This window comes from Kogia breviceps, chromosome 3 (assembly GCF_026419965.1).
Source record: "Kogia breviceps isolate mKogBre1 chromosome 3, mKogBre1 haplotype 1, whole genome shotgun sequence".
Taxonomy (NCBI): Eukaryota; Metazoa; Chordata; class Mammalia; order Artiodactyla; family Physeteridae; genus Kogia; species Kogia breviceps.
The window spans coordinates 67,639,505-67,654,188 of NC_081312.1; the positions used below are offsets into that span (position 1 = coordinate 67,639,505).

At 36.4% G+C, this 14,684-nt stretch overlaps 1 protein-coding gene across 4 annotated transcripts in view; it reads left to right on the forward strand.

Annotated features, from left to right (window-relative positions):
* HEATR5A (HEAT repeat containing 5A) overlaps positions 1–14,684 on the forward strand; it is a 114,842-nt gene that overhangs the window by 10,271 nt on the left and 89,887 nt on the right. For all 4 annotated transcript variants that reach the window (XM_059057206.2, XM_059057204.2, XM_059057205.2 and 1 more), the window contains exons 2-4: positions 10,665–10,865; positions 12,154–12,365; positions 13,845–13,953. In XM_059057206.2, the coding sequence (XP_058913189.1) occupies positions 10,740–10,865; positions 12,154–12,365; positions 13,845–13,953 (447 nt within the window). In that variant the 5' untranslated portion in view covers positions 10,665–10,739. The remainder of the gene's footprint in view (positions 1–10,664; positions 10,866–12,153; positions 12,366–13,844; positions 13,954–14,684) is intronic.

The following is a 14,684-nucleotide window of genomic DNA, read 5'->3' on the forward strand; positions in this document are numbered from 1 at the left end:
GAAAACATAGGAAAAACACTCTGACATAAACCACAGCAAGATCTTTTTTGACCCACTTCCTAGAGTAATGGAAATAAAAACAAAAACAAATGAGACTTAATTAAACTTAAAAGCTTCTGCACAGCAAAGGAAACCATAAACAAGACAAAAAGACAACCCTCAGAATGGGAGAAAATATTTGCAAATGAAACAACAGCAAAGGGTTAATTTCCAAAATATACAAACAGCTCATGGAGCTCAATATCAAAGAAACAATCCAGTTAAAAAATGGGTGGAAGACCTAAATAGACATTTCACCAAGGAAGACATACAGACGGGCAAGAGGCACATGAAAAGATGCTCAACATCACTAACTATTAGAGAAATGCAAATCAAAACTACAATGAGGTATCACCTCACACTGGTCAAAATGGCCATTATCAAAAAATATAGAAACAGTAAATGCTGGAAAGGGTGTGGTGAAAAGGGAACCTTCCTGCACTATTGGTAGGAATGTAAATTGTTCCAACCACTATGGAAAACAGTATGGATGGTCTTTAAAAAACTAAAAATAGAACTACCACATGACCCAGCAATCCCACTACTGGGCATATACCCTGAGAAAACCGTAATTCAAAAAGAGTCATGTACCGCAGTGTTCATTGCAGCACTACAATAGCCAGGACATGGAAGCAACCTAAATGTCCACTGACAGATGAATGGATAAAGATGTGGCACATATATACAATGGAATATTACTCAGCCATAAAAAGAAATGAAACTGAGTTATTTGTAGTGAGGTGGATGGACCTAGAGTCTGTTATACAGAGTGAAGTAAGTCAGAAAGAGAAAAGCAAATACCATATGCTAATGCATATATATAGACTCTTAAAAAAATGGTACTGATGAACCTAGTTGCAGGCCAGGAATAAAGATGTAGACATAGAGAATGGACTTGAGGACATGGGGTGAGAGGGGGAAGCTGGGGCGAAGTGAGAGTAGCATCGACATATATACAACACCAAATGTAAAATAGTTAGCTAGTGGGAAGCAGCAGCATAGAACAGGGAGATTAGCTGGGTGCTTTCCCATGACCTAGAGGGGTAGGATACAGAGGATCAGAGGGAGGCTGAAGAGGGAGGGGATATGGGGACGTATGTGTGCATATGGCTGATTCACTTTGTTGTACAACAGAAACTAACATGGTATTGTGAAGCAATTATACTCCAATAAAGATCTATTAAAAAAATAAAAAGTAAAAAAAAAAAAAAGACATCAACATTGGTGAATTTTTGTGTAGCCATTTTAATATTGAAGATGGAGGAAAAACAGCAACATTTTTGGCATATTATGCTTTATTATTTCAAGAAAGGTAAAAATACAACTGAAACACAAGAAAAGATTTGTGCAGTGTATGGAGAAGGTGCTGTGACTGATCGAACATGTCAAAAGTGGTTTGCAAAGTTTCATGCTGGACATTTCTTGCTGGATGATGCTCCACAGTTGGGTAGACCAGTTGAAGTTGCTAGTGATCAAATCGAGACATTGATTGAGAACCATCAACCTTATACGAGGCGGGAGATAGCTGCCATACTCAAAATATCCAAATCAAGTGTTGAAAATCATTTGCACCATCTTGGTTATGTGAATCACTTTGATGTTTGGGTTCCACATCATTTAAGCCAAAAATACCTTCTTGACCATAGTTCCACATGCAATTCTCAACTGAAATGTAATGAAAACATTCCGTTTTTAAAACCAATTGTGATGGGAGATGAAAAGTGGATACTGTACAACAATGTGGAGCAGAAGAGATCGTGGCGCAAGCGAACTGAACCACTACCAACCACACCAATGGCTGGTCTTCATCCAAAGAAGGTGATGTGTATATGGTGGGATTGGAAGGGAGTGCTCTATTATGAGCTCCTTCTGTGAAACTAAACAATTAATTCTAACAAGTACTGCTCCCAATTAGACCAACTGAAAGCAGCACTCAACAGAAAGCATTCGGAATTAGTCAACAGAAAACGCATCATCTTCCATCAGGATAACGCAAGACCGCATGTTTCTTTGATGACCAAGCAAAAACTGTACAGCTTGGCTGGGAAGTTCTGATTCATCTGCCATATTCACCAGATATTGCATTTTCGGATTTCCATTGATTTTGGTCTTTGCAAAATTCTCTTATTGGAAAAAATTTCAGTTCCCTGGAAGACTGTAAAATGCACCTAGGGCTTCCCTGGTGGAGCAGTGGTTGAGAGTCCGCCTGCTGATGGAGGGGACATGGGATCGTGCCCCGGTCCAGGAAGATCCCACATGCCACGGAGTGGCTGGGCCCGTGAGCCATGGCTGCTGAGCCTGCGTGTCCGGATCCTGTCCTCCGCAACGGGAGAGGCCACAACAATGAGAGGCCTGCGTACTGCAAAAAAAAAAAAAAAAAAAAAAAAAAATGCACCTGGAACAGTTCTTTTCTCAAAAACATAAAAAGTTTTGAGAAGATGGAATTATGAAGTTGCCTGAAAAATGGCAGAAGGTAGTGGAACAAAAGGGTGGATACGTTTTTCAATGAAGTTCTTGGTGAAAATGAAGTGTCTTTTATTTTTACTTAGAAAACTGAAGGCACTTTTTGGCCCACCCAATATATATTGTATGTGTGTGTGTGTATACCCACACACACCCTTCTGGCAATACGTAGTGCACATTACCATATTACATGTGTGGGGACCCTTTGTAGGAAGGAAAACTGCCAACTTGGCATTTCCCAGAATGATTTGGATTTGGATTCCGCTCCCTCACACACAACACGTATCCTCATTTCCTCGTTCTTTGGCAGTATTGTTCTATAAAACACTCTTTAGGAAACACTGCTTTACCTATGGCACACCCTCGACCTTTAAGATTTATGTACTTATAGTTTCCATAATTATAATTTTTAATAAGAGCCTAATACTCTGAAAATCTCAAACTTAAGTTAACCATTTCTCTAATGTTGGACTTTCAGATTTTCAGTTTTCACTTTTTATAGTGCTGTAATCAACACTTATGCTTCTGATATTTTCCTTTTTCTTTCTCTGGCATGAATTTTCAAAAGCTGATGCTTTTGACAAATGGTTTTGATATTTCTGTGGCTTTTTTATATTTTCCAAAAGAGTGGAATCTGTTTGTACTGTCACTAAGAATCTATCAGCTTTTCTAAAATCTCAGTATTGGCTATGAAATTTTTATATTTATAATATTTAGGGTTAAAGTACATATAATTTTGAATCACTCAGCTAAATAAAATTCTTACTAAGCTTAAATCAATATTATACACTTAACATTTTAAAGTATTAACTAATGGATAACTAATTTATTTTTAGGGTTATTACAGAGAACTAGAAAGACTAAATTCATGTCAAACACTAATATCATAGATTTGAATTTCATTGTCTTATTCCTGCTATTTTCTAAAGCAGTTGCAGTTGCTATGGGCTTCTCTAAAAATAATAGTCAAGTTAAATTTTTTCTTACCCAATTTAATGGATGAATTATAAGAGAGTAGGGGACACTAATCAGCTATTAAAATTATCTATATTATCTAGTCTCAGCATTCTTTACTTATAAATTAATAGTGCTAGTTTTTTTGGGTTTTTTAAAGTGTTTTGGTTATTTTTTAGTTAAAGAAAAACAGCCTTTTCCAAGGACAACAAAATGAACTCAAAATCAGAAGGAAACAGGGTGTGGGCTTCTTACAAGCCATTGCTCCAAAACTTGGGTGTGATTTTCCTCCTGGAAAATCAGGGGTGACTGGCCAGCAGAGGGATGACTTCAGTGGTGAGTGGAGCTGCAGCCTACCCCTGGTCCCCATTTTATAATGGTGATGTGAGGATTAAATGAAAAATCCATTTGTCACAGCACCCCAGCCTCCAGAGATTCCGATTAAGTTGGTTTAGGCTCAACTTCAGTATTTTTTAAAAGCAGCCAGAGGCCATCATCAAAAAATCTAGAAACAAATGCTGGAGAGGGTGTGGAGAAAAGGGAACCCTCCTGCACTGTTGGTGGGACTGTAAATTGATATAGGCACTATGGAGAACAGTATGGAGATTCCTTAAAAAACTAAAAATAGAACTACCATATGACCCAGCAATACTACTACTGGGCATATACCCTGAGAAAACCATAATTCAAAACAAGTCATGTACCACAATTTCATTGCAGCTCTCTTAACAATAGCCAGGACATGGAAGCAACCTAAGTATCCATTGACAGATGAATGGGTAAAGATGTGGCACATATACACAATGGACTATTACTCAGCCATAAAAAGAAACGAAATTGAGTTATTTGTAGTGAGGTGGATGGACCTAGAGTCTGTCATACAGAGTGAAGTAAGTCAGAAAGAGAAAAACAAATACTGTATGCTAACACATATATATGGAATCTAAAACAAACAAAGAAAAGGTCCTGAAGAACCTAGGGGTAAGATGGGAGTAAAGACACAGACCTACTAGAGCATGGACTTGAGGATATGGGGAGGGGGAGGGGTAGGCTGTGACGAGGTGAGAGAGTGGCATGGACATATATACACTACCAAGCATAAAGTGGATAGCTAGTGGGAAGCAGCGGCGGAGCACAGGGAGATCAGCTAGGTGGTTTGTGACCAACTAGAGGGGTAGGATAGGGAGGGTGGGAGGGAGGGAGACGTAGGCTGGAAGAGATATGGGAACATGTGTATATGTATAACTGATTCACTTTGTTATAAAGCAGAAACTAGCACACCATTGCAAAGCAACAAAGCAATTATACTCCAATAAAGATGTTTAAAAAAAAAAAGGTATAGGGGGAAATAGGGAGAGAATGAGCCCAAATATAAAGTAATGCCTCCCCCCCACCGCCCTGTTTATTCCACACTTTTTGTCTCTTACATCTTAATGTCAAAAATGCTGTTTTTCCTTTTTTCCCCCTGTGGAAGGGCTTTCTAGCATTGAGGAAGGAGAATGAGCTTTGTTGCCAAAGAGACCTGGGTTTATTTTCAGCTCTACTGTTTATTGTCATGTAAGTTTTTTCTTCCATAAAATGGGGACGAGTAATGCCTTCCTTGCTTTCTTCCTTGTGATGATTAGCACCTAAATTAAGCACCTAAAAGTTCCTGCCTCAGTGAGTAATAGCTACTGTTGTCAATTTGTGATTTGGGAATCTGTTTGGACAGTGAAAGGCATTGCCTTGAACTATAGCAGGCAGTACATTTGTCCTTCCCACTTGTGATGTTACCAAGATGATGCTAACAAATGGTATTATGGATTATAAAAGTTAGGAATCTAACGGAAGTTTAGTTTATTTATTGGTTTCTAAGGGTTTCATTTAAAAAATTTTTAAATCATTAAAAATTTGGAGACTAGAGAAGATAGCATTACCCATAATGCTAGTACTCTAATAATCATTGTTAACATTTTTGAATCATGATTTGGAAAAATAACAGGAGCATCTCACAATTTAAATGATGGCTAGAGAAGCCAAACATTTTATGAAGCATAACTATAATAATGGAAAAAGTGCTATACCAAGAGAAGACAGTGTAATCATGAGAGGCTTCCTGAAGGAAGGCATTTTTTAAGGTGAATTTTGAAATAGTTTATTGTAGGAAGAAGCAAGGTATTTCACATTCAAAAATGGAATGCAGACAGGATTTTAAAATCATTAAGATGAAACTATTAACTCTAGAATTATAAGTGATTTGCTTCAATATTCATTTTACCCTACAACCAGTGAAATACAGTGTGTCAGCAAACCAACTTTAAGACTGTGCCTAGGGATATTTAAATTACAGTAACAGAAAGACCTCATTTTCTTTCTACCAAGGGTAGCCTTCCTTAGGCAACATCTTAATTATGACCTAATGCTCTGTGTAACTTGTGAGTTCCTATTTTGTAACCTATAATTTTGCAAAGCCTGAATCACAGGTCATAGGGAATAATAGGTCAGTAAAGAATTATCCATCTTCTTTCTAGATTAAATCTTGGGATTCAGAACAAGCTGTCCAAAGTGTGTCACTTTTGCATGAGGATTCTTTTGAACTAAAGGCAGTCGAGATGCTGTGGGTTCAAGAGAAGATATTGCCCCTCCCATAACTACTTCGAATAATTTAAATTTGGGATTTTTCCCAGAAAAGAGTTATTACTGGAGGTAATTTTTATCTAAGTAGACCCATCTCTATGTCAGAGCAAACATCTAGTTACCAAACATCTACTCTTAATCGTCCTGTGAATGACTCTTCCTGCCCTTCGAAGCCCCAGGCCACTGTCCCATTCCTTAGCTTAGAATGGCATAATGCCTTATTTTACCTTTCTTTCTTTCAACATTTCATGTATCTGGGGTCTTTGACCCTCTTGTGTATGGGGTTCCTGTATGTCCAGAATTAAATTTTTCTCCTGTTTATCTGTCTCATGTCAATTTAATCTTCGGCCATCCAGAAAAACCTAAAAGGGTAGAGGAAAGTTTCCTTCTTCCCCAACAAGTTAATTACTGTTTTGGGTTTTTGTTTTGTTTTGTTTATTGAAAGGTATAAATTTAAAAAAGATTTATGTATGTACCTGAAGTATGGGAGATTCTTGAGAGGTTTTTTGTTTGTTTTACTGTATGCTTTTTGAACAAAACTGAGAAGCTAAAGACTGGAGGCTAAGTTGAAGCTGTTGTGATGTCTTTTAGAGACGTGAGTTGAGAGTCAAAGAAAAGTAATTTAAATTTAAGTATGAGACAGATTCCGAAACTTTAACTGCTTGATACATTCTGGAATTAGTTCCATTTACTGCTGAGTGGCTTATTCATTTTGTAAATTGCTCTTTTAATGCTCTGGAAAGAAAAAAACAACAAACCAGTTCTACAAACCTATCTTATTTTGTGTTTGACGTTTTCTTTGATTGTGAATTTTTTTCTCTTTTCTCTCTTCAAAATGATATAATCATTTTAAAAAACTAAAATGACCAAAAAGATTAGGGAGACTTATTCCCCCCTGCATAAACTTAAGCATATGTTCCCAAAATAGTTCTGTAAACCCTATATAGATATGGTGATTATTTCATGTTTGCAAATGTCAAATCATGTAGTACACTTGAAACTAACATAATATTGCACATCAACTATATTTCAATAAAAATGAATGAATGAATAAATAAAATGCCTGGCTTCAGGGTTTTTGACAAGCTTGATTGGATAAAAGGGTGGCAGCATAGTATCTAGTGGTTAAAGCACATATATCTAGAGTCAGATTGCTGAAGTATATGACCAGGTTTTGTGTGACCTTAGGAAAGCTACTCAACTTCTCTGTGCCTCAATGTCCTCATCTTAAAATAGTGCTAATAAAAATAGCTACCCAAGGACAGTTTTGCGAATTAATTATTCAAGAAAATGTAAAGCGCTTGGAGTAGTGCCTGGACTATAATAAGTGATCAATAAATAATTAGTTTCTGTCAAAAATAATGGCTGGCACTACAGTTGGCACACAACAGTTTGATGGAATCTTTTTTTCAAGTAGCATAACTGTACCTTGAAAAATATATTGATATATATATGTTCACTTTTTATAAACTAACCACTTTGTAATCTCAACAAACATAAAAATGGAAAATAAGAGAAAAACTAGAAAAATAAGCATCCTTCAGGTATATATAGCCATAGGATTGTGGTCAGATTAAAACATAACAGTAGATTGACTACGTTTATATTCATCATCCTAAAGTGAAACTATAGGTTAGAGCAGGAGCATCTGTTATTTGCAAAATGCATTTGCTTGTCTCATTGATGATAGGTATGTGGAGATCACAGGTGCATTTTAGATTTGGGGGTTAGATGTGGGATTACCAGTGTGAATTGTCTGCTTCTTTTAGGAGTGATTTATATGAGGAATGTATTGAGGGCATTGTAGATAACTTTATGCCCTGCTTATGATCTCAACCTTTTACTGAATTATTTATTATTGCATTGTGTTAGCTATTTTGCTTCTTGATAGATCATTTTACACCACAATATTGCTGCTGCCTAAGGAAAAAAAATGTCTCTTGAGCAGTCCTAATGACCTCTAAAAAGGGTAATTTGATTCTTGAGATTTTGAGTTGCCCTGGTAGTTATAAGAAGTTTTCTCTATGATACTCAGGTTTTTTTTTTCCCTCTCAGAATCGTACATACTGAGTGCAAACTTGCTTTTCACCTTCGGTATACTTAGTAGCTTTCTTCTGGAAATTATTTCTGTAACATTTATTAACTTTATCCTTAATTGTATGTATTTTGGTCACTTCGATAATTTAATTTAAGATAATTTAAGAAAGGAAAGGAGGGTTTTTTAAACAAGCTAAAATTCACTTTATCTTTATAAAAATAAATTTGTTAGCGTGGTTGTTTATATTCTTGTTTCTCAAAATTGACGTTTATGAAAATAATCTAATGTGCACTTCTGTTTTCTTTTGAGGGCAGTTGGTGCCAGGTCATGGGTGGCACTGGGCGTGAGGGCAGGACTAATTAGGGAGGGACAACCCAGATGGCTAAAAGCAGCACATAGGTTTGAGAAGACAGTGGTGATCAAAGCTGTCTTTTGGCCTCTGGGGCAGCATCATAGTGAGAATATAGGATATTAACCCAAGCCAGAGGACGAAAGTAAGGTAAAGAGTAGGGGTTGAAAACTTGAATACCCATAGAAGTTGGCAAATAATGTAAATGAATGAGGCAGTCCAGCTGGCGACTGTGCCTGATGGAGAGTCCCTGCCCCTCTTAGATTCCGTCATTCATTGCTGTATGGGATATGGACCCAGATTTTTGTGTAAAATCTTGTGTTTAAATGTTAGTAACTAATTTTTTTCCCTAGTACGTACATTGCAGGCCAAATTTAGCCAACAGTGTACCAGTTTGCAACTACTGTCTTTTAAAGGGGCTCTTTTAGTTATTTAACAATAATGATGATGTGATACTCTAGGTAATTTTATACCCATAAACTTTCTTGGAGAAAAGAATGAAGGAAAGAAGAGCCTTCCCATGTCTCTCCAATCTGATTTTCTAATACATCTTGCTGGCTTCTCTACAAAAGATTGAGATTTATTTAGGGGAATATGAGCTATGTATTTTATATGGTTTAGTTTAATTACCTGTAGCATTCTGTCTGTATTTCTGTGCAGTTCCAATTACCTGTTTCTGTTTAGCTTGGAGTTTTATTTATAAGGTATCAAATTTATTTTTGATACATCAGTGAATAAGAGTATCCATCTTATATGTATAAGGTGCTGTCTCTGTTATTTTAATGTTCTTGATGATAGCTGTTACTCCTGTAAGTAGTAGTAATGAATTTTTTTAAAGCCAGCTTATGTTTTTTAAAAAATTTCTCTTCTTAAATAATTTTTCCAACTTTTTATTGTGATCTTTTAAAAAATACAGAAAAACTGAAGAACAGTAAAATGATTCCTCACATACCCACTACCAACATCCAACTGTTAACATTTTGCCATATTTTATGGCTAATTGATTGATGTACTTAACCATTTGAAAATGAGTTACAAACATCATGCTGTTTTACTGCCATATACTTGAGGATGCACCTAGAAATAAAAAATTCCATAACCACAAATGCCATCTTATAGATTTGTGTATGAGCGTGTATGTATTGTGCACATATGCTTATGTGTTGTATATAAGCAACACAGGAACTAGAGTGTACCCAGGAGATGATCATGAATCTGAAACAAAACAAAACCTCCTCTGTCTTATGTTGATTATTTCCTGCAACAGAAGTAAAGGCTACATTGGATCTGGGTCAGAGCAGACATGATCTTTATTGCTATAATCCCTGGACAACATCCATCCAAGTGCCTTCAGAAACATGAGTTTGCTTTCACAACAAGGCTCCCAGAGATAAGGAGACTATCTGTACTGGTTGGGATGGGACTCTTTCCCCAAACTCCTAGCCTCAGGCAGTGTCTTTGTTAGCTTGGGAGGACAGATTTTTCTTTTTTTTTTTTTTTTTTTTGCTGTACGCGGCCCTCTTACTGTTGTGGCCTCTCCCGTTGCGGAGCACAGGCTCTTGGACGTGCAGGCTCAGCGGCCATGGCTCACGGGCCTAGCCCCTCCGCGGCATGTGGGATCTTCCCGGACCGGGGCACGAACCTGTGTCCCCTGCATCGGCAGGCGGACTCTCAACCACTGCACCACTAGGGAAGCCCAGGAGAACAGATTTTAATGGGAGTAAGTCCCTCTGCTCCTGGCTTGAATCTCCAGGTAAATGACAGGTTATTTATGGAGGTAAAGATCCAGGGAGACATCAAGCTTTACTATAGAATTTCAGCAGGAGGTCTGGATATTTGGTCATTTGTTAATATGTACCCATGACCCATTTTAGTAAAAAGGTGCTTATGCTACAGAGAAAACTGAAAATCTTGAGTAGTCTAACCTTAAAATTTTCAAAATTTTAATGGAACGTCTCTTCTGTTTAGCAACTTTTTGCATGTGAATGTCAATAATCCTACTCTGTTTTCCTGTCTGCTCTAAAAAAGGGGTTTTGTGTCAGTGTTAACTAGGGTTTACTATTGGGATTTTCCCAGTTGCACCCTAGAGCTGTTACAAAAGATGTCTCCATTTATTTATGCTTTGTGCTTTTCTGCGGAAGATTTCCGGTATTATGATTGTGTTCCTTCACCCTCCTTTTAAAATATTATTTTCCTCTATTATAGGTTTTTTTCTTTAGGTATATTGACTGAAGTTTAATGAGAAGAATTGTGACCAGCTAGGAGAATTTTCTGCAAGGAATGGAATTAGCTCATAGCTTACTGCTGAATGAAGAAGCATACAATCAACTGGGTGAAGTTCAGAAGGCAGAGTTTATTTTTGATTGGTTGAGATATTTGGAGAAGCTCTTGCTAGCAACCAGCAGGGTGAGTAAATTGCAAAAACTGTTTTTTGAGTTTTTTTTTAATGTGCCAGATAATGTTTAAATTCCTTTGATTTGATTTTCTAGTTCTGTCCAGTTTAACCTAAATTAGCTTTCGAAGGTTAGACCTTATTAAGACTTTATATTGAAATAGGAGGTTTCTTCTGTTCAAAAGAGCAGGAAGAAATTAGCCAGTATTTGTAGTATTACTTTCAAATATATTAAAAACTAACTACAGAGTACATTGTGTTAGATTTCATTATCATTGTCTTCTGTACCTTGTGTCACTCCACATGCATGACATCCTGGTGCAGTATAGCACTAAATAATGTGATGGGAGTTTCACTTTTTAAAAAAGTGTGAACTCTTTAAGGGGAGTAAGAATTGAGGAGTCTTTGAGTAAACATATTCCCTTTTAAAAGTTTATGAAATGGCTACCAGAAAGTGAAGACTAATCACTCATACCCTTTATTCACATTCAGCAGTTGTTAACATTTTGCCATGTTTAACTGATTTACAGAGCCATGTGAGTTGCTACTTTACTTCTAATACTTTTGCATACATCTCCTAAAAATAAGGATATTCTGCAGAATGACAGCACCCTATGTAATGCAAAAGTGGTGCAAAGACACTACTCATGGAGACATTTAGAATTTAACAAATCACAAAAATCCATACACTAAATTAACATACTTTATTGTGGAAGTTTAGGCCTCAGGGAGCACCTGAATACCATTACCACTGTGATGATATTCTGTACTCCTTTTTCAGAGCGTAGACAAGTAAAATGGAGTCACACTATCTATCGGCATTTAGATGCATAAGCTCGCAAAAAGAAAATTGCACTAAACTTAGAAAATGATCTGAGTAAAACAGGTAACCATTACAAGATCAGCTCTGGTGGTAGGTTTTAGGTTGCTGCTTATTGATGCAGATATATATTGGGCAGAGACTTAAGAACTAAGAAGCTCTAGTTAAGATATAAATTTGCTCTACCTTTCAAACCTAAGAAGAAGGACATAGAAAAAATAGAACCCTTGTCTTTGTTCACAAAGACTCCAGAATATTGTGGTCCAGAATTTTATTTTTTGGAGATATCAGCAGGGCAACAAACTACCTGTTCATGAGGTGTAATAGCCATGCCACCAACTTATTTGTACTATTTAATCAAAATAATTTTGCATTTTTCTAGAGGCTTTTAGTTAGTTCTTAATTATATGAAAGAAAAATCATATTAGAGGATTATGTGTAATTATGTTGACTTGAATTATCTTTGTTACCTTCCTTTCTAGAGTGATGTAAGGGAGAAACAGAAAACTCTTGTGGAACAGCTCCTATCTTTGTTGAACAGCTCCCCAGGGCCTCCTACTCGCAAACTCCTTGCTAAGAATCTAGCCATTCTTTATAGTATTGGAGACACATTCTCTGTTTATGAGACAATCGATAAATGTAATGATCTTATTCGAAGCAAAGATGATTCTCCAAGTTATCTTCCCACTAAACTGTAAGTTAACTGTTAAAACTGAACATAAAAGAGTTCTTTGTTGTATCATTTTTATAGAACCCAAACTTTGCTGTACAGTAGAAATTAACACAACATTGTTCATCATCTGTACTTCAGTAAAATAAGTCTTTAAAAAAAAGAACCCCTGGACTTCCCTGGTGATGCAGTGGTTAAAGATCCATCTTCCAGTGCAGGGGACCTGAGTTCAGTCCCCGGTCCTGGAAGATCCCACATGCCGCAGAGCAACTAAGCCCATGCACCACAACTACTGAGCCCACACACCACAACTCCTGAAGCCTGCATGCCTAGAGCCCGTGCTCTACAACAAGAGAAGCCACCTCAATGAGAAGCTTGCGGACTGCAAACAGGATAGCCCCTGCTCGCCGCAACTAGAGAAAGCCCACGTGCAGCAATGAAGACCCAGTGCAGTCAAAAAAAAAAAAAATATATATATATATATAAAAAAACCAAACTACTTGATAATTATTATGAAACTGAATACAAATTGTTTTACTCATTTTTTGAAGAATCTAACTTTCAGAAAAATCTAACATTTTCCCATGGACTGAGAAACAGTTCTTTTAAAAAATGCTTTAGACATTTGAAGCTTAGATTTGGGGATCAAAACTGTCTGATAAAAATTTTAGCAGTTGAGGGACTTCCCTGGTGATCCAGTGGTTAAGACTACGTGCTCCCAATGCAGGTGGCCTGGGTTTGATCCCTGGTCAGGGAACTAGATCCCTCACACTGCAACGAAGATCCCATGTGCCAAAACTAAGACCCGGTGCAGCCAAATAAATAAATAAAAATAAATAAATAAAATTTATTTTAAAAAAATTTTAGCAGTTGAGTGTTTAAGGCACAAGTATTTTAAATTCTTCATGTTTTGTATGCTCTTTTAGTTTATTAGTTCTTAGTAGTGAAAATTAATAGTAAATATATAGAAAAATATTCTTCTAAGATCCTAAAAGAACAACTTAGTTTCATTCTCCGTAGGACTCAGTTCATTTTATCACCTGTTTTTTAGAGAAAGCAATTTGCCACGTATGGTTGCATAGTATTAATGTTATAGAAATTTTTGTTTATTTAATTTTTAGCTTATAGTAGAATGTGTTTTCCCATAAAGTTTTCAGACTTGATGAGAACATTGTTCTTTCTCTTTTATCTTTAAGACCAGACCATCTCTGATTATATGAAGCTCAGTTCTATTAAAAATTGTTTTGTAAAAAATTTGAGGGGATGGAATCTTTGGGCTGAGATTTAGATTATTTGAAGATATATCTTTTTAAAATTTTTGTATTGAAAATGTAATTATTTGATACTCACTAAGTGTCATTCCTTAGGATTTAACAGTGGAATAGATTCTGGGAAATTTTATCCTTTAAAAGTAAAATTAAGTAGTCATCTTTACATGTGCTAAGATCCTTTTATTCCTGTTTTTTCATTCATGACTAATTTCTAATTTAAATGTCGTTCCAGCGCCGCTGTGGTGTGTTTGGGTTCCTTGTATAAGAAGTTGGGTAGAATACTGGGTAACACCTTTACTGATACAGTGGGGAATATTCTTAAAGCTATGAAGAGTGCAGAGGTAAATACAGACTTTATGGTTTCTTGAGTCAATAAAAGAGCTTTACCTATGACAAGCATACATAGTATGTATATAAATATATCCATAAGTGACATTTCTAGGTAGTGCACATATATACTTGGTATATTGAATCTTTATTAGAAAAGCAATAGTGAATAAAATTTTGTGTATTCAGATAAATTCAAATGGGCACAAACTAAGGTGTTTCTCCAGCAGACCCATCCCTGCTCCCTCTTCTGGCATCACCTTTTCCATCTGATACTACTTACTAGTGCCAGAGCAAGTGCTTGTCACCAAGGATCCAGATACGTAGTTGGTAACTACCATATACTTGATGGATGGATTAATATTGTACCAGCATCAGAAGGGTGTAAAGAATAAAATCAGGGTAGGGAAGAGTGTGGAGGACATAAGCATAACTAGGGTCAGGATGAGCTTTCAATCGCCAGGATATATGTTGTCAGCCTTAGCCTCATTGATTTGTTGGCATCATTTACCATTGTGAAACACCCTTTGTTTTTGTAACTGTCTCTTTATTGGACTTCCAAGATATACTGTAATTTCTTGCCTACTATAGTTTAACAAGTTTTGAAATTAAAGCATTTGTATATCAAAAATTTTAAGTCTGTGGTCCCTTATATTTAAGGATAACTCAGCACCTTTAAATATAAAAAAATCACACCAGTTCCTGTTCTTACCTTGCTTGGAAAAAGTCCAGAAAACAGCCCTGA